A 21,525-nucleotide genomic window follows, 5' to 3' on the forward strand; every position below is an offset into this window, starting at 1 on the left:
AATGGTAACACGCATTTGTCTATTAGCTTAGGGTACACAGAGATATGTAGAATACAAGGATTACCTGCAACAGACATGTCAGGAGAGGAGATCCCCTATAGATCCAGTGACGTCTTCTCTGACGGGAGCTGTTTTCTTTTCTTCTCCATCTGACGCAGACCGTTATGGCGACTTCTCCTGATGAGACATCTTTGCCCATCGCTTCTGCAGCCATTTCCAGCCCCTATAAAAACACATCAATTTAGACACCAAGGCACAGGATCATACATTAAAGGGGTTGTCTGGGCACCGACCGTTTTTTATACTGATGACCTATCGATGTGACCGGACAACCCCTTTTAATCAGACTAATAAATTTGGACCACAGACTAGAACATAGAATAAATACAGACCCCAGACCTTCTAAACTAATGCAGTCCCCAGACCAGACCCCCCCTAAACAAATAAAGACCCCAGAACAAGCACCCTGAATAAATACAGACCTCATACCGGACCCCTAAATACAGACCCCAGACCTGACCCCCTACACTAATAATGACCCCAGACCTGACTCCCTTAATACAGACCTCAGACCAGACCCCCTAAACTAATACAGACCCCAAAACTAAGACAGACCCCTAAATACAGACCCCATAAACTAATACAGACCCCAGACCACACCGCCAAATACAGACCCCCTAAATACAGACACCAGACCTCAAACTAATACAGACCCCCTAAATACAGACCCCAGACCAGACACCCTATTCTAATAGAGACCCCAGACCAGACCCCTAAATACAGACCCCTAACATAATACAGACCCTAGAACAGGCCCACTAAATAGACCCTATAAACTAATACAGACCCCAGATCAGACCCCTCAAATACAGACCCCTAAATAAAGACCCCTAAACGAATACAGAACCCCTAAATACCGACCCCAGACCTCAAACTAAAACAGACTAGGGGGTACCGACCCCAGACCACTTAAACTAACACAAACCCCTAAATATACAGACCCTAAACCCCTTAAACTGATACAGACCCCAGACCAGAGCCCCTATATACAGACCCCTTAAACTAATAGACACCAATCCTCCTAAATACAGTCCCCAAACCAGGCCGCCTAAATATAGACCCCACACCAGACCCCCTAAATACAGTCCCCCTAAAATCAGACCCATTAAACAAATCAATCCCCTTATACTTACATAGTCAGTCTTCTCTGTGGAGTCGCTGCTGCTGCTTATTGAAGTCCTGCGGTCATGTGACCAGCAGGTCTCTAAACAATAGTAAGAACTTCAGAGATAAGGTCATGTGACCTTATGTCTAAAGGTCCTTTTGAAGGACATACACAATGCAGTTTTGTCGCGTTTTTTGCCGCGATTCGCGGCAAAACTACATTGTACCATGATAATATGATAATCCACCATTGATGGCCGGGCACGGAACGTACCCGACCATTCATTGGTTCTAATTGTACCTGTGTCCTATAAACGCAGGTACAATTATAGTGTAGGAGGGGGTGCCCTCCTCTAAGTTGCGCCCGGGGCACATGCCCCGCCTGCCCCCCTAGCTACGCGCCTGGAGAATCTATGGGGAATTGTCAAGAGGAAGATGAGACACCAGACCCAACAATGCAGATGAGCTGAGGGCCGCTATCAAAGCAACATGGGCTTCCATACCACCTCAGCAGTGCCACAGGCTGATCGCCTCCATGCCACGCCGCATTGACAACACCTCAGCAGTGCCACAGGCTGATCGCCCCCATGCCATGCCGCATTGATGCGGTAATTCATGCAGAGTCAGAACCCCAACCAAGTATTGACTGCATATACTGTACATACTTTTCAGTAGGCCAACACCGGTATTAAAAATCATTTTTGAAATTGGGCTTATTTATTATTCACATTTTCTGAGACACTAAATTTTGGGTTTTCATTCACTGTTCACCATAATCATCAACATTAAAAGAAAAAAATGCCGGGAGTAGATCACTCTGTGTGTAATGAATCTATAGAATATGAGTTTCACTTTTTGAATTGAATGACTGAAATAAATTAACTTTTTGATACTTAAAATTCATTGAGAAGGACTAGTAAATCATGTTTCTCCATAATTTTTGTCCATATTTATATTTACATCCAGCTTGATGTTGTCCTTTTCCTCTTTTCCCTTTTAGGAGCAATGGATGGTGATTGTTTGGGTCTCATGCCATCATGGGAGTAGCCCCTCCACTATGTTTCTTTTTACGGGGGAAAAATAGGATAATTATTTTCTGCTCTAGCTCCACTAAGTGGTTTCCCCTTTTGAAAAAGATCTCGAATGTGACACTATTCATTCTTTGGTTGCTACTCAAGTATAAGGAGTTATGGCTCCGTTTGCATGACTAAAGTTCTGTTCATGGTGTACAAGGCGGTGCCCATTTCTGTTTAGGGGCCCCAAAAATTTTAGTCACGCCCTGAATCCTATTCATGACCCCTCGCACTCTGCACAGAACCCTTCTCACTAAAGCCCCTACAGCACCACCTTCTTGTGACAGCTCCCGCATCTCAACCCACCTTGAAACAGGCTTAGTCCCCTCCCCAAATCCTGATTGGATAACCAACATCAATTGTTCTCTTGCCATTGGACGAAACAGTGTCGCTCACTAGTTCAGGCTAGGTTGAGCGCTGGTCACCCCAGGCTCTGCAGGGAGAAGTGCGGACGTAAGAGCCGGGGCCCCCGGGACCAGAAGCTATAAGGGCCTGGGGGATGATGGACTAGACGTCAGGTTCTATTCCGCCTGCGAGCCCTTTTCCGGCCTAAACCGCAGTGTGTGTCTTCTGTGTATGTGGCTGCAGCTTTGTGAAGCATCTGTGTGATGTGTGGATGCAGTGGAGCACATTGCATTGCACATAACGGACGTGTGTTAATGCTGGCGGCCGGGACACTGTGGTATAGCCTGCACACAAGGGCCCTGTGGGTGACTGTAACGTGATGTGTGTGTGCCATGTGAAGTTGTGTGTTGTATAATTGTGGATGACTCTATTTCATCCCCCAGTGCTTGACCTTCTCCCCTTCCTTTGTTGTATTCTTACCTGTTCATTGCTGCCCTCCCTTATTTGATGGTGCCCTGCTCTATTGCGCCCCCTCACCTACCCCTCTACCCTCTCTGGATACATGAAGCGCTGCCAGTCAGACGAGCTGCACCCTGAGGAGGTGGCTGCACAAGATGCTCTTTTGCCACCTACTGTCATGGAAGTACGGGGTTCAGACAGCCCAGGACCTGGGGATTTGGGCTCTGCAGGGGCATCTGTTAGCCAGGCACCCCCTGTCATCACAAGAAATAAGCCTCCAGACCTCAAGGTAATACCATTGAATGAACTTTTATTATTGTATAGTATTAATTTGTATCTCCAGGTACCCCTATATAGGTACAGAGACAACAACATGTATACAGCATGTATGTGTGCATGCCCACTGTTCATGTAGAAAGGTACAGACATTGTAGATTCTTAAAATGTACTAAATAGTGACCAATCCAAGTACATAGACAGGTGGTGTGATAGATAACACAATGTCTATGTGATAAAAGTATTACACAATGTGCACTTGGTATGGAGTATGTAAATCTCCATAGTTACATAGATCATAAAGCACTAATAGTTCCATACCAACAGAGACATTCATCAATATTTGTCTGTCGGGACTACCAAAACTTCTTTATCCTGCACAAGATATACATATTGAAATACTGTATACTTTGGTCCAAAACAAATTGATAAAATCCATGTTGCAAGCAAAAAGGAATCGCCTGGTTTTCACTTTAGCGCAATTGATCAAGTCCTCTGTGTACATTATAGGCGATCAATTTTTGTTCTTCGCATACAGTATCAATATATAATGACAGACGGACATGCAGATTAACCTCTTCATAGAATTATTTCAACCATATCCTAGACAGTTGTCAGCACATGATTCCTCTGCAGAGCATCGCAAGGTGGAGAGTGTTGAACTTATTTGGCTCTATAGCTGTTTCCATAGAGACGCTGGAAAGAGAATAAAGTTTTCCTGGCTGTGTTTGGTGTGAGAGCTGTGGAGTGGGCTGTTAGCAAGATGCATATTATGGAAATCAAGTTATTGAATATCATTCATTCTCTTTTTTTTTTTTTTCTTCTTCTTCTGTAAGTCATTTTTTTTTTCATGTAAGGAGACAAAATATGTGAAATTGGTGCATCAGAAATGATTTATAAGACCCTGTTCACACAGAGTTTTTTGCAGGCAGAAAAATTCTGCCTCAGAATTCCTTCAGGAATTTCGAGGCAGATTTTAAATTGCCTGCACGTATTTTTCACGGCGTTTTTCCGCCCAGGGTCATTAAATCTAATGCAAGGCCCGCGGGCAAAATACACAGAGAAAAACGCTCAGAAACTAGCACCGCAGGTTTGTTCTGCCTCCCATTGATTCAATAGGAGGTCAGATGCTGACACTTCGGGAAGAAAGGACATGCCGTTTTTTTCCCCATGAGCGGCCAAAAGCCGCCCGGGAAATACACAGCTCTGCCTCACATTGAAATCAATGGGAGACGATTTCAGCCATTTTTGGGCGCTGATTCCGACGCGGTTTCCGCGTCAAAATCAGTGCCGAAAGACTCAGTGTGAACTGACCCTAAGGTAATGAATGTGGCACATGTCATGTGATCATTTCAGTAAGACCTAATATCTTCATCTGGATCAGCACTGTAGGATTATAGGCTGTACTTGATGAACATTTTTTTTCCAACCTTATCTATGTAACTATGTTCTCTGTAATTTTACAAGATTTGTCTTGTAAAAATGATGTGGATAAAAAATGGACTACATGTCCTTCATTAAAGCTGACCATACACGCCAAGATATCTCGCCAACATCTGTGATCATTCCGTTTCTCAGAGCTTCCTTTGTGCTGTGGCAGTGCTGTCGGCACAGATGGCGTCTGATCCTTCCAATTACATATGAGAAATATGTTGTAGAGTTTTATGTGCAATATTGCGCCTTTCTGGTTGATAAGTCTCCTAAAAGTCCATTTGGCCTCATTGTCCCAATGTAAGACAATATTGAAATATAACCAATCGGTTGTTCAACTGAACTTTTTGAAGAAATCACAAACATTTATAAGAATGCTGTGAAAAAACACTTGCGTTAAAAATAAAAAAATATAAAAATATTGGCCGTTAATACCATAAATTCAGGTTACGCCAACTGTCAGCCCTAAATATTCAACATGACATACTGGTTGTTAGTTATTTGTAATTTGCCCGAAAGAACATGGCAAGTAATATCTGAAAATTGGGTAAAGCAGTCAAAATTGTCTTTTTTTGGTGCACATTTATTTCATATCTTTAGTCAGTTTTAGACTAGTGATTCCATTAACTCTGATAATCCTTGACACTGGTAGGTAGATAGATATCTTACCTGAGAAGGTTGTTGACATGTTCATCTCACACTTTATTAGAGAACAAGTCCAAAAACAAATGCTTCAATAAAAATCAGTGGTACCTTTAAAAACTTATAAGACTAAAATGTAAAGTGACAGTAGTGATTCTGAACTTTCGAAGATTAAAAAGGTAAAACAGATTAAATGTATATCAATAGAAGCAGGATACACCGCCTCAGGCTCAGGCCTCATTCACAAGACAGAGCTATAAACATGGTCCTGTAGGCACGTTGTGTACTGCCGTATGGCGCATCCCAGTTCCCTGCCAAACAGCTGAATTTGCCGGGAGAGAATGCGACCGGTTGCTCATTTCCCCTGTTTCCATATTACATGCGGCCAGTCAACTTAATGGCCGTTCATGTAATACATGAATAGATCCGATTCTGCCACACTTGTTAGCGGCACTATTCTCTGGCTCATACAGGGTGGTCAAGATGAGACAACCCCTTTAACCACACATTTTTAAGACATTTCTATTGTGTTCTTTAAATTCTAAAGACTAGACTACAATGACAGTACCGTACACAGTTCGTTCTACCTCATTTAGTGCCATGTTCTCATACGGTGTGTTCTCTGAGGTTTGTGGATTCTGGATTCTGCAATATTTGTTAATTTAACCTTGGTAATTACAGAAAAATGAATGCACCAGACAATTTTTTTCTGCAAGTGCTCTGTGCACATTATATTCTAGCCCTACGTTTATCGTGTATGTCGGGAAAGCCCCGATGTACACGCTAAACGTTTCTATAGGGCTCCATTTGCCCGATGGAGGCCAAAAGAGTCCCTTTCTCCTCCATCAGACTGATATACGTTGGTATACATTTTTGGAGGATGGAATAGCGTAGTAGACTACACTTTTCCATCCCGAGGGATCCTGCAAAAAAAGTGATGATGTTCACAGAGCCTTAAGGAGTTGTCCAGGATTCAAAAATCAGCGCTATACCTGTCTACAGATTGTGTGTGACATCGCAGCTTAGCTCCATTGAAGTAAATAAGGCTGAGCTGCAATACCACACAAAACCTGTGGACAGGTGTACTTTTATTTTATCTTTTTATAAATTCTGAAATTTTTCTTACTCTTAACAACTTTTTTAACGATCGTGAAAACCCCCGAGGATAGTGTTTTCATACTGTAGCATGGAGATGTATGCATTTCTTATCTTCTATTGTGGATCGGGGCAGGATTTCCAACAGGACTTATTAAATCTGAGTAAAATGAGTTGTCACATGAGGTCTGCACCAAGTAGCAGACACCATCTGTATGAAAAAATGTCATTGTGTGGGAAAAAGTGTGTCAAGGAAATAATAGCCATATGCCGCTAAATAGAAACCATACTGTAACACCAAATAAAAGGAGCACAAAATTCTGCAGAGAATACACACACCCCACTGTGACAGCCATTGTTGACTGAAGTTCTTCTTCAAAAAACGTACCACTGTGTGAACACAATCTGAAACTGACATCAATTGCTTTGTCAGTGACGGAAAATCAATTTGCTTGCTGCATAGAAGAGCGTCTCCCGACCTCTGCTACCTATAGGTGCAGGTCTTCTAGGTCTTTTTTTCAGGCCTGATTTGTATTAAATTGAAATTAGATTTGTGTCAAAACATTTCTATAAACATATGGATGTGGATTTTGGTTTTTACCAAGAATAACCAAATAACATCAGAATAACCTAAAGTGTGGAAACCCCAAACAATAAAAAATTGTAGTGTTTTTATTTTCCGTTAGATTTTGTGTTGGAGTAGCCCATAAACGTATATAGAAAAAGTACCCATCTTGATGTCTGTAGGCACGTAGTAAATAGCAAAGCCCCCAGAGCAATTCTCTACTATTTGTCAGGGAGAAATATGAAGCATGCTTGGTACAAATTCTATGGTGACATTTTTTAGGTCTTTGAAACCAGTGACTAAAAGTGAAATTTCCATCCTCACAAATAGCACATGACTTTAGCACCATAAGCACTTGTGGTTTTCTCCAATGAGCTCAAAAATCCAAAATTGAGCGTACTCTGTGATCTCCAAAAAAGAATGTGGTGAATGCAAATTTCTAAATCCTCATTCACTCCCATGCAACGTATGCCAACTTTGGTGTAGTACTGCGCCACTTTAAATTTTCCTTGTTAATTATCTTCAGTGGCGTAATATTCCTTTTTTTACTTTTTTCTTGAATTAATATCCACCAGTGTATTTTAGTGCCTGTCACATATATATCATGGGTGCTGTAATTTTAAAGGGTAACTAAACTTTGTTTCTGATCGGATTTTATTCGGAAAGCCGAGCAGTTGGTGTACGGTCCCATAGACTATTTATTGAGCCCGTACACCGTTACCTCGGCTTTCTAAGAAAAGCCGATCAGAAACCAAGCGGCTCAGCTCTCCGAGCGCTTCTGCAGCTTTGTTTTAGCGATCAGTGGGGTTCTCAGTTCTTAGACCCCCCCCACTGATCAAAACTTCTGACATGTCACTATGACATCAGAAGTTTTCAGAAAGTTTAGTTACGCTTTAAACTAGATAGGCTGTAGAAGCAAGAACAATTCTGCGAAGCTTCTTCTCTAGTGCATGCCCAGTCAGTACAGACATGGAAAAACACTATAGCTGAAGTCTCTTTTTAGGGACTTGTGGGATTGTTTATGGAGGAGAAAATGTCTGCTGACACTCTTGAGTCTGAGACCCAATCTACTATGCAAAAATACAAATGCTTAGAAATTTGCTCCCTTTGGGCCTGAATTACGGATGTATGGATCTGTTATAAGGCCCACTTAGACTCCTATGGGTGTTCTTTTTTTATATGGAGGCACACCGTTCTTTTCTCACAGATTTCATATGAAAATATTGTGGCATGTTCCAACAAATTCCATGTTGTGGAGGTATTCTTCCCTAAAAGCATTGCTTCTCTTGAAAAATATGTTGCCCCACAGGGTACAAGGCCTACTCATGCAACTTTGCCAAGTGCATAGACCATTAAACTATCAGAATACAGTAGCTGCTGATCCTGCAGCCACTTTTCATGGAACACGCTCCGTTAATAGCAAAGCGGGATGAGACTGATCTAAGGAGAAATTATTACGTTACTGTGTGCACACATAATAATATATATATATATATATATATATATATATATATATATATATATATATTATTATTTGATGGGAATTAGAGAAATTTATGGTGACCTTTAAAACCTGAGTGCTGGGGAGCAAGGATCTTGTTGAACGGCTGCTTTCTTGACCAAGCCATCGTGATGTATTAATTATGTATGTGTGCTTGTCTGTGTTTTTTCTCGCTGTCACACAATCCTACGTTCCTTTGTCATATATTTAATCTCTTCTCTCACTATCACTTTCTCATTTTTTTTCACACACTTCTTCACACCTACTTCCTCAGCCTAAAGTGCTACATCTTCCCGTCTTTCTTGCTTATATTCATCTTTTTCCACTAACGCTCTGTTTCCCAGACTGTCACGCCTTGCCTTACATCTCTTTGCTGTCCTCTCTTGTCGGCATTGTAGATTAGCCCCGAGCTTAGACACCAGTCTGGGAACCTGATAGCTGAGGTGGAGACTGTAAATTTTTCATGGATGTAATATGACATTCTCTTGCTGACTCCGGCCAGCTGTAAACTCTCAGAATGCAGGATTTCAGGTCTGACAAGCTCCAGTGCGTATGGAGATTAAGCGGTTAGCTCTCTGGTAGGGCACTATATTGCAGGAAATAGGACAATTCAATAGGGACAGGGTATATACCAAAGCTAGCCCAAATTGTAGAGCACATTGTTCTAGAGGGGATAGTACAAAAGGGAAGGGTGAAAAGCATGTACACTGGTTATGTATTGCAGACTTTACAGATTGAAATTGGAAACTGCACTTCTCACGTACTTCCTTTGTACTGGATGTAGTGGACAGTTTATATAAATCGTTCATATGGGCATTTAGTAAAAATACGACTATATTATTGCTCAAATAGTTTGTATTCAACATTTTGTCATGCGAAAAAGCCTATTAATTTTGGTTAATTTCCTAATATGTTATCTTTCATCAAACCTAACGCACCATATTTCCCTACAGAAAATCCAACAGCTTTCTGAAGGATCCATGTTTGGACACGGACTGAAGCACCTCTTCCATAGCCGTCGGCGTTCTAGAGAGCGTGACCACCAGGCATCTTCAGAACCTACTGTGGCTTGCTCAACACCTGGACCCCAAACACCACAAGCATCCTTAGCTGCTCCCCTGTCCTCTTCAGACCACGACTCTGCGGATGAAAAGGAGCGATCTCCAGAAATGCATCGAGTGTCTTATGCTGTTTCCTTGCATGATTTACCAGCACGTCCAACTGCCTTTAACCGTGTACTACAACAAATCCGTTCCCGTCCTTCTGTGAAGAGAGGCACTGGCCAGCATGGGGGTGGCCGTCGGAGCAAAAGTGGCCCTGGGGAAACTGCTCATCATCATCATCATCATCAGCAATTGCGCGGAGGAAGCCCTCATCTTCCTCGACGTCCCCCACCAACGGATGGTGGACTGGCTGCGGTGTTCCACCATCACCAAGGTCGACCGAGATCATCATCTACCACTGATGCTGCAATGTTAGCTGGAGGGGATGTTGCTGGAGCTGGAGGCTTTTCACATGAAGAGCAAGATAGAGCTACAGAAAAGGTATGACGGGCATCAGCCAATAATAAGCATCCTGTGTCCAGTTATGTAATAGTGACATCAAAACTATTTAGAGAATAAGTGTCTGTGTTGCCTGTAGCAACCAATAACATGATGGGGGGGGGGGAATCTGTCAAAATTAATGCAATGGAAAAGTAAAGTAGTTGCCTAAAGCGACCAATCAGATTGCTTTGATTTAAAAAAAAAGTCCTCTGAAAGATGAGTGCTGGAATCTAATGGGTTGCTATAGGCAACTACTCCACTTTTCATTTGCACTAGTTTTGATAAATCTCCCCCATTGCCTTTAATTTGCTAAACTGCACTAGAAAAATAAAAAACTTGATCCGTGGTTACTGTAGGCAACAAGGACACTTTTTTTCTTTTCTCTGAGATGGTTTTAATAAATGAAGCCCAGAAACATCCCACCTCTATTAAGTTGTTCAGTCTGTTATATTGATCTAACAGATGCTTGGAGCAATTCCCGTCTCCATAGGGTTGTCACCCACCTTTCCACAGACCCAGAGTTATATTCAGGTTTATATGCCAGTCAGGATCTCTGGAAGCTGAATAAAAAAAATTGTCAGTTTAAGATTCTATTCACTCTATGTTTGTGCCCTTTGTCTATATTTTTTTAATTTTTCATAAACGTACACTTCTAAAAAAGGGTGCAACTGTATACGAACTGTATACTTTTGTGACACATCAGCCGATTTACAGGTATACAGTTGCATAGAGTTGGCTTTTAAGTGGATCTGTGTTTTTTGGAGAAGTTCCGTTTTCCTTTTCTCAGATGTATTCAAGCTTATATGTACTAACTTAAACCCATTTAAGTACAAAGACTCACCAGGTTCAGTAAGGAGTTAGGCGCCATTGACAAATGTCCAGGTGCCTCATTGTATATAAATACTATAGCAGACTTCATTACATGATAGAAGACTTAGAGAAAAAAGAAGTCAGTACGCCACAAATAATGAAAAATTAGCAAATTTTATTAAGGACATACAGTACAAAATACAAACATGTAAAATTCAAAGAAGGATCCGAATAAAAGAAGGAACGCAGTGTAAGGGCTTCAAGCAAAAATACAGATAAGGGTAGGTTGCCTACCACGACACAAAATTCTCTGGCACAAGTACGCTAACAGATATGGATCACAGGTGGTATGGTCTAGATCAGGGGTCTCAAACTCGGCCGGGTAAGTGGGCCGCATATAGAAAAAATGGGAAGTTGACGGGCCGCATTACTTTCAAATTTGATACAATACTAAATTATTGTTAATCAATTAGTTATTTGAACTACTATAACACTATATTACTAGAATAATAATACTACATTACTATAATAATAGCGCTAGGTTTAACATTTGAGATATTTCTCCACGTGCTTATTTCAACAATCCAGCTTTCCAGTTTAAGTGTCGCTAAATGCAGTCCGGCGGCTCAGTTAGCACACATGTCAAGATTGGGCAGCCCCTTTTTAGATAGTGCCGCAGTGCCCTCTGTGGATGCTGCCGCAGTGCCCTATGTGGATGCTGCCGCAGTGCCCTCCGTGGATGCTGCCGCAGTGCCCTCTGTGGATGCTGTCGCAGTGCCCTCTGTGGATAATGCAACACACCCCTAGATAAGGCCACAGTGCCCTCTGTAGATAAGGCCACAGTGCCCTTTGTAGATAATGCAACACACCCCTAGATAATGCCAGTGTCCTCTTCAGATACTGTCACACACCCACTTGTAGATAACGCCACAGTGCCCTCTGTAGAGGCTGCCACAGTGCCCTCTGTAGAGGCTGCCACAGTGCCCTCTGTAGAGGCTGCCACAGTGCCCTCTGTAGAGGCTGCCCCAGTGCCCTCTGTAGAGGCTGCCCCAGTGCCCTCTGTAGAGGCTGCCCCAGTGCCCTCTGTAGAGGCTGCCCCAGTGCCCTCTGTAGAGGCTGCCCCAGTGCCCTCTGTAGAGGCTGCCCCAGTGCCCTCTGTAGAGGCTGCCCCAGTCCCCTCTGTAGAGGCTGCCCCAGTGATGTCAGGGGCTTGCCCAGAGCTGGAGTCCCAGGCAGAGCGCTAGTAGGCTCTTCCTGGGACTCCAGCTGTGCTCCTGACATCACTGGGACTCCTGCTCTGGGGAAGCCCCTGACATCATTGTCAATGTATGGACAGCGATGTCAGAGGCTTCCCCAGAGTCCCGGAGCAGAGCCGATAATAGCGCTCTGCCCGGGACTCCGCTCTGGGGAAGACCCTGACACTGCTGTCCATATATGGGCAGCAATGTCAGGGAATTCCACAGAGTCCCGGAGCAGAGCCGACACCAGCGCTCTGCTCGGGACTCCGGCTCTGGGGAAGCCCCAGACATCGCTGTTCATATGTGGACAGCGATGTCAGAGAATTCCACAGAGTCCAGTAGCAGAGCCGACACCAGCGCTCTGCTCCGCTCTGGGTAAGACCCTGACACTGCTGTCCATATATGGGCAGCAATGTCAGGGAATTCCACAGAGTCCCGGAGCAGAGCCGACACCAGCGCTCTGCTCGGGACTCCGGCTCTGGGGAAGCCACAGACATCGCTGTTCATATGTGGACAGCGATGTCAGGGAATTCCAGAGTCTCGGAGCAGACTAGCGGCTCTGTGTCCCGCGGGCCGCAGATGACAGCCCCAGGGGCCGCATGCGGCCCGCGGGCCGCGTGCTTGAGACCCCTGGTCTAGATGGTATAATACATAGCTATAGGTTAATAGTGGTAACAAAGAGTTCCTAGGGAGGAAAATCACTCTGAAACCATATGTGTCAAAAGTAATTGTAGTGTAAAGAGTTAATTACCACAGTTAGTTTATGCATGTAAGTATGGACCACAACCAAAGGTGTCGTAATAGGACTAAAAGTTGCCAGGAAAAAGCCGTCAAGTATGCATAGCCTATGTAGATCAAAAAGAATCTACGCAGGACATGAGAAGTAAATGAAGGGAGGCTTACCCATGAAAGTGACCGTTGTAAATCGCCCCACACTGCAGCCTGAAAACCTTTTCAGGCTGCAGTGTGGGGCGATTTACAACGGTCACTTTCATGGGTAAGCCTCCCTTCATTTACTAATCATGTCCTGCGTAGATTCTTTTTGATCTACATAGGCTATGCATACTTGACGGCTTTTTCCTGGCAACTTTTAGTCCTATTACGACACCTTTGGTTGCGGTCCATACTTACATGCATAAACTAACTGTGGTAATTAACTCTTTACACTACAATTACTTTTGACACATATGGTTTCAGAGTGATTTTCCTCCCTAGGTATTCTTTGTTACCACTATTAACCTATAGCTATGTATTATACCATCTAGACCATACCACCTGTGATCCATATCTGTTAGCGTACTTGTGCCAGAGAATTTTGTGTCGTGGTAGGCAACCTACCCTTATCTGTATTTTTGCTTGAAGCCCTTACACTGCATTCCTTCTATTCGGATCCTTCTTTGAATTTTACATGTTTGTATTTTGTACTGTATGTCCTTAATAAAATTTGCTAATTTTTCATTATTTGTGGCGTACTGACTTCTTTTTTCTCTAAGTCTTCTAACTTAAACCCATGTTTGGAGCTATCGGCCATTGACTTCCATTATGAAAAACTGTATTTCTTATCGTATACATGCTTTTGTGCTTTATAAAAACATAGTAACCTATACTTTTCAAGAAGTAAACCTTTCACACCTATGGCATGCGACTACACTATATAAGTCTATGGGTATGTAACCGTATACATCTCTATATTTTTGTTATACAGATGTATATTCTATTTTTGTAAGTAACTGCATAGTTCTAGGAGTGTAATGTAATTGAGGGGAGATGCTGTAAGCTTGTAATGTATGGTGTCTGCCTGTGTTCTACATCGGATATGAGATTACATACACAGGTGAAGAACTGTATTTCTACTGCTACCAGACTAATTTACAATGAATAATTCAGTTGTGCTGAACTTGTCGAGCTGCCGCTAAAGCGTTACTTGTTTACAAGTAACACGTAGGCATTTAGGGTACAGTAAGGGCTCGTCCACACGCAGCGGAATTACTGCAGAAAATTTCTGCAGCAATTTCATTGAAAATAGCAGACTTTCCGCTGTGGCAAAAACGCACCATTTCCTGCATTTTTGACTGCAGAAAATGGTGCGTATTTTCTGCGTTTTTTCACGTTAGGCCCCATGCACACGAACGTGTTTTTGCGGCCGCAATTCCCCCGAAAATCCATGGGAGAATTGCGGCCCCATTCATCTCTATGGGGCCATGCACACGACCGTAGTTTTTACGGTCCGTGCATGGCCCGGGAGCCCGCACCGCAGAAAGAACGGACCTGTCTTATTACGGCCGTGTTCTGCGGCCCGGGCTCATTAAAAATAATGGCCGCGGCCATGTGCATGTCCCGCAATTTGTGGGCGGCTCGCGCCTGACAGTCCGCAGCTGGCCGACCCCAAAATCACGGCCGTGCACACGGCTCCGGTCGTGTGCATGAGCCCTTAGGAGATGGAGACATCTCCTCTGAAAAACGCAGCAATACATTCCACTTTCCGCAGCAGGAATTGACATGTCTACAGTACGAAAAATACGCACCGCAGTTCAATTTCTGCTCGGAATATTTACGCAGCGTGCAGATGAGATTTGTTAAATCTCACCCACTTTGCTGCTACTGTATTCAGCTGCGGATTTTCCGTCCGCAATTATGTCACAAGTATATTACGTATATTGCTTTGTGCCAGAGTGATGCTTAGATTTGGTGAATAGACTATCAGCACATCCTTTTGTCTTTTGCTTTTCACCATTTTATTCATAATTCATTGAGAATGTATACTACTAGCCATAAACTTCATCCCTGGTCCTTCATCATAAAGATTAAGCTTTTGTGATCATGTAGGTGCGTGCTGGCCCTTTACACTTCATTAACATGCAGCGAACGCACGGTTTAGCAAGTGCAGTAGCACCTGCTGATAGCGTTTAGTTAGAGCAACTTCTAGATGCTCTAACTTAAAGGGGTCTGTCATCATAACAATATGTGCCCCATATAGTTTTATAGGTATAACAATTCAAAACCTTTATTACCTGTACACTGGATAGGCGATAAATGTTGGATTGGTGGGAGTCCAACCGCAGGGACCGCATCTGATTGCTAGATTGGGGGACCCAGACTCCTGTTCCCTTTCTACCTGCACAAGGGCACTCAAGCGTTTCGGTAACTCCCATATTGTTGTATGGGGCGGCAGCACACATGCTTGACAGTTGCTCCATACAATCTTCTCCTCGCCACGGTTATGTGAGTTGGGGACGATGACTGGAATCCCTGTTCTAGCAATCTGTTGATGTCCCAACAGTCAGAGCCCCATCAATCTAACATTAATCGCTAATCCAGTGGATAAGTGATAAATGTTTTCCGCTGGAATACCTTTTTAACAGTCAGGACATTTATTAGACATGCTTTTTGTTGGCATTAGTGTTTATAGGACAGACAGAAAGCAATGCAAATTATAGAAGTTTTTCTACTAGCAATTTGAAAATAAAAAAAACATTTAAGTAAACCCACCTTTATAACTTCCAGCCTGTTTTCTGTATATATTGAAAAGTAGTGATGTCATATCTATAGTGATGTTACTTTACATGACCCCAGGAGACAATATGCATGTTGCGATGATTTTTTATTTACCTTATTTGGCTGCCGTTGTCGCATGGTGTCCATATCAAGAAACGGGCAGGTGATCAGAAAAGGGTACGATTCATAAGTTAAGTATAATTTAAAGTTTTTTAGTTTGCCAGCACCCTTATGGGTTATTTTTTAAATTCATTAGAATCTCGGAAACAACATTTAACAATTCTTGCAATCATGGAAAAATTCCCATTATAGCAGAAATATTGTTACGTGTATTATGTTCTCACAATGGCTGCCTGGTTGGTCCTAACCACTTTTTTGGTCAGCTTTACATGTACATAAGGTTGGCATAGAAGGAACAATAATTATTAATAATCTGACCAGACCAGTTACACGCTCCAAATCAACTCGGTTCCTGCATTAAAGACAGCTGTCTTAAATGGTCACCTGTATAAAAGACTCCTGTCCACAGACTCAATTAATCAGTCTGACTCTAACCTCTACAACATGGGCAAGACCAAAGAGCTTTCTAAGGATGTCAGGGACAAGATCATAGACCTGCACAAGGCTGGAATGGGCTACAAAACCATAAGTAAGACGCTGGGTGAGAAGGAGACAACTGTTGGTGCAATAGTAAGAAAATGGAAGACATACAAAATGACTGTCAATCGACATCGATCTGGGGCTCCATGCAAAATCTCACCTCGTGGGGTATCCTTGATCCTGAGGAAGGTGAGAGCTCAGCCGAAAACTACACGGGGGGAAGTTGTTAATGATCTCAAGGCAGCTGGGACCACAGTCACCAAGAAAACCATTGGTAACACATTACGCCGTAATGGATTAAAATCCTGCAGTGCCCGCAAGGTCCCCCTGCTCAAGAAGGCACATGTAAAGGCCCGTCTGAAGTTTGCAAATTAACATCTGGATGATTCTGAGAGTGATTGGGAGAAGGTGCTGTGGTCAGATGAGACTAAAATTGAGCTCTTTGACATTAACTCAACTCGCCGTGTTTGGAGGAAGAGAAATGCTGCCTATGACCCAAAGAACACCGTCCCCACTGTCAATCATGGAGGTGGAAACATTATGTTTTGGGGGTGTTTCTCTGCTAAGGGCACAGGACTACTTCACCGCATCAATGGGAGAATGGATGGAGCCATGTACCGTCAAATCCTGAGTGACAACCTCCTTCCCTCCACCAGGACATTAAAAGTGGCTCGTGGCTGGGTCTTCCAGCAGGACAATGACCCGAAACATACAGCCAAGGCAACAAAGGAGTGGCTCAAAAAGAAGCACATTAAGGTCATGGAGTGGCCTAGCCAGTCTCCAGACCTTAATCCCATCGAAAACTTATGGAGGGAGCTGAAAATCCGAGTTGCCAAGCGACAGCCTCGAAATCTTAATGATTTACAGATGATCTGCAAAGAGGAGTGGGCCAAAATTCCATCTAACATGTGTGCAAACCTCATCATCAACTACAAAAACCGTCTGACTGCTGTGCTTGCCAACAAGGGTTTTGCCACCAAGTACTAAGTCTTGTTTGCCAAAGGGATCAAATACTTATTTCTCTGTGCACAATGCAAATAAATATATATAATTTTGACAATGTGATTTTCTGTTTTTTTTTTTAAATATAATCTATCTCTCACTGGTAAAATTAACCTAGCCTAAAAATTCTAGACTGTTCATGTCTTTGACAGTGGGCAAACTTACAAAATCAGCAAGGGATCAAATACTTATTTCCTTCACTGTATCAGCAATAAAATTAGCAGCTGATTTCTATATTGAAAATCGTTCCTAGTATGTAATTTAGAAGTCTGGTTCTGATGTACAAATCTTATCACCGAGAGCATGAGAGCTGTAAATACCCTCCCTATCTAAATATAGATACATCAAGACCCAGACAAATTGAACTTCAATATATGTTAAATATTTTTTATTTTAATAAATGTGATTTATGTGGCAAGTACTGACAAATATATATACCGCAGTATACAATTTGGGACAGTGAGTGTAGGAGTATAAAATCCATTTGTTCCTTATGCAGCTGCCAAATCCGGCCCTTGAGTTTGGAGGTGCTATGGGAAGCATGGAGGAGCGCGTGCTCTGTTCACCACTGCTTAGTTGCTTTTCACCTATTCTATAGACAGCAGTCTCCACCTGCTGGTTAAAAGTTATTACTCCAACTAAAATGTTGTATGTTCCTGCAGAGAGGATACTGTTCTCTCTACAATAATCCAGCCTTGGTGACCTGCCAGTCAATTCCCATGAGTCTACAGGGGGGATTAAAGGTTCCCGAGCTGGGTCACTGTCTACGAGGAGGAGACAGTCTTGTGGTGTACATAGGGAGGTGACGGAGAAAGAACATAGTCTCCTTATTGTGCAGGTTCTGTCTCGAATGATCAGTAGTGGACCCAGCATTGGTCCAGGAGGAACTTGAGCATGGTCCATATTCTGGTGAGTTTTTGACAGACATCGAAAAGACCTAAAATAAATAGCTATAGATTAAGGCTGGAGATAAACAATGATTTCAGTATCCTGAGGCCCAGATGGGTGGCAGGAATCTTGTCTGTAATAGCATGCAATGCTGTAGTGCGACTGGGACAACCTCCGCACTACAGCTGCATTGTGGCTGCTGCCATTGATTCCTGTGGGCCGCAAAGCGCTATGCGACATCTACATGGCAACATGCGTGCAGAGTTGTTCTCTAACATTTATGTGCTGACGAAATATTGTAATGATCATTAAAACGAAATGTACAATTAAAATACGCATTTCTGTTTAGCAGACCATTATGACTATTATATTGATAATCATTTTGAAATAGAGTTATGTATTATTTGGTGATTAGCATTAGTTATAGGAGGAGGAGAAATTAATCTCAATTCACAATTTTGATAGTGCGAGAAAACGATACCACGTGCTAAGACAGACTGGACTAATCCATAAAGGGAACCTGTCACTAGGTTTGGAGTTAATAAATTACTAGCATGTCGATATGCCGCTGGGGTTTAATGTTTCAAACCTGCCCAGGTCGAAACCATCCGTTTAGTCAAGGTCGTAGAATAACGTAAAAATTTTGGCGAGCAGTCTGGGATAGGTATTCGGCGGCATCGGGTACATTTGCATTGCGCACATGAAGCCAAGGACACTCGCTGCACTGCGCATGCCCAGTGTACTGTCCGCAGCTTTTTGTGCGCTATGTGCATGCACCTCATGCCACCCCCAGACTGATCTCGGTAACCTTTCTTCAACGGCCAGTTTCAACCTGGGCAGGTTTGCAACACTAAACCCCAGCTGCATAACGACATTCTAGGGTTACATTTTTCCAAACCTACTGACCGGTTCCCTTTTAAGTGCGGAAGAGATGGATGTTCTCTAGGCAATCATTCAGACGGATGGAATAGAAGAATTTCGATTTTACGCAGCGGTGAATGCCCTTTTACTCTTGTCTTTTTTCGATTGGGTCTTATTGTCAGAATGATTGGTATTTATTTGTTCAGCATTAAAGCAAAATAAATAGTGTTGATTTATTTTACCACCTGCAGTGCCTTGTAAACCGTCATAGGGGAATATGTTTCCCTAGTAAGTAATGATGCTCAGGAAGTAGTCGTAGTAGTGGTGTCTGTATAGATTTACATACTGTTTCTTATAGTTTATGCTCTTTTTAATAGCATGTTTGGTAACCTCATTATCCTAGCCCAACTAATGGTCTGCGGCCTTGAACATATCCAGTTGGCTATCATTACTCGTATTTCTTTACAGACAAATTTAAAATTGTTTTAAAGATCTAATTTTCTTCTGCTCACACTATTTAACATTCTGTATCAATGAGTACCATTGGCGACGTCTAGATTTCACGCTCATCTGATACCATAGTGTACGTCACAACATATCTATGATTGACAGTGGAACGTTTTTGGACATTGAGATGGTGTACTAAAAATAAGACCACAATTAAATGTATTGGTTTTATGACCGGACTCTATAACCATGTACTAAGGATTCCAAGTTGTGGTAATGTCTGAATTTTTTGCTCTGATGTAAAGCCGGTCACATATTTTAGCATTCTAAATCTATTCAAAGACAAAAGTCCATAAATTATAATCGTATAGTTGTACTTGTATGTATTTTTTCGGATAATCTTTGACCCCTTCACATTATGTTTTTACCCTACATTTAGCGTGTTCGCCAGGAAAGCTCCCGGCGTATACGATAAATGTGTACATAGGGCTCCATTAGCCCGTTGGAGTGTAAAAAAAGTGTAACTTTTTGAAGTATGGATTAGCGTAGTAGATTACACTATTCCATACATCGGAATCCCATAAAAAACGTATACCTATCATCTACTTGAATGTTCTGGAGGTCATGAAGAGCTGCCCCGTACTGCCTGCTTTTGACTCATTTTGGAATCCAAACGTCAAAATAGTGCTTAGTTTGGGGGACGTAGTCTGGAATCTGATGCACACCCAAAGCTGTTCACGCTTAAGGGGATGTTTTGATGGAAAAGGGGATTGGGAGTATGGTGTAGGTTTTAGGAAGATCAACGGGATCCTCTTTCTATGAACACTGTAAATAGGACAGAGTTAGAAAATACAGCAACACTAATGATTATTTTATCTTGAGTAAGTAAATGAAAACTTACATTACACTATATTGCATGAGATGTGAAATGTGAGAGCTGTCTTAACTAAAAACAGCAAAATTCTTAATTTAATACTTTTCAGGGCAGTAATCCCTTTAATGTGTTTGTATAATCACTTAATCAGAATCCCACTCCTCCCACAAACTTTTACATTTTGGTGACAGTTGCTGACAGACACAATAAAGGGGCAATACCTGTATGGAGGCACACAGACTCATTGTGGCTCCGTACTGCAGTGCCGTCCTTGTGCTGCTGTATGCCTCCTCTGTATTACGCCATATTAAGGAGATATTTTCCCCTAGAACTTAAGTTTTTATAGGTGAATGCCTCCATATTATGCCATCTAATCGAACATACCAAGATTTTATTCTATCGAATTTTAATGTAGAACGCTGTATGCCTACATGAAATCTGAGGCATATGGAGGTACAGTAGGGCATTATATACTGATATGAGTGCCTTAGTATACATGGAGATCTTGAGCCAAAATACAGTGTGCATGAGCCTTAACAGTGAAATGCCATGGTAATTCAACTTAAAGGGGTTGTCCGGTTTTAACAAAATTTGTTATTTTTTGTATAATTAAAAGCTATACAATATTTCAATATACTTAATGTATTTATACATTATGGTTATCAAGATATCTGCCTGTTGTTATTCAGTAGGAACATTCATTGCTTACCTACAGTGGATAAAATTCTGTCCATGGTCATGTGATGGACACACAGGTGCACGGATCATTATAGTTACAGTATGTAATCAGAGCTGTGTCTTCTAACGATCCCAGCAACTGCGTGTCCATCACATGACAAAGGACAGAATTTTATCCATTAGAAGTAAACAATATATGTTCATACTGAGTAACAACAAGCAGAGATCTTGAAAGCCCTGAGGAATTTACCAATAGCTCTTACCAAGCGTGTAGGAGTCCTCTTTCTATAAATTTACGTGCCTTTTACATTTAAAGCCTCTGATGGTCATGACTACTTGAGCAGTGTTGCCATGAGCTGCCTAGTAGTCTGTCTGGGATTTAGTTCCCTCTACTGGTTAAATGTGAATTGCTATACTGCATGCTGACGCTAACCAGTAGAGTTACTTATTTCCTATACACACTTTCGGGCATCTCATGACAACGCAGGTCAGGTGCTTGGCACAGACCAGGCCTACTGGGGAAAATTTGTGGGTGGA

General features: G+C 42.4%; 1 protein-coding gene across 3 annotated transcripts in view; it reads left to right on the forward strand.

Annotated features, from left to right (window-relative positions):
* Positions 1-2,635: 2,635 nt before the first annotated feature.
* The window catches only part of TMCC2 (transmembrane and coiled-coil domain family 2), a 66,300-nt gene continuing 47,410 nt past the window's right edge, over positions 2,636-21,525 (forward strand). For 2 of the 3 annotated variants that reach the window (XM_075853782.1, XM_075853784.1), the window contains exons 1-2: positions 2,636-3,330; positions 9,505-10,095. In XM_075853782.1, coding sequence (XP_075709897.1) covers positions 3,145-3,330; positions 9,505-10,095 — 777 coding nt within the window. In that variant the 5' untranslated portion in view covers positions 2,636-3,144. Of the gene's footprint in view, positions 3,331-9,504; positions 10,096-21,525 lie in introns of those variants that run through there. The other variant, XM_075853785.1, reaches the window with a different exon arrangement.

The sequence above is a fragment of the Rhinoderma darwinii genome, chromosome 2 (genome assembly GCF_050947455.1).
Source record: "Rhinoderma darwinii isolate aRhiDar2 chromosome 2, aRhiDar2.hap1, whole genome shotgun sequence".
Classification (NCBI taxonomy): Eukaryota; Metazoa; Chordata; class Amphibia; order Anura; family Rhinodermatidae; genus Rhinoderma; species Rhinoderma darwinii.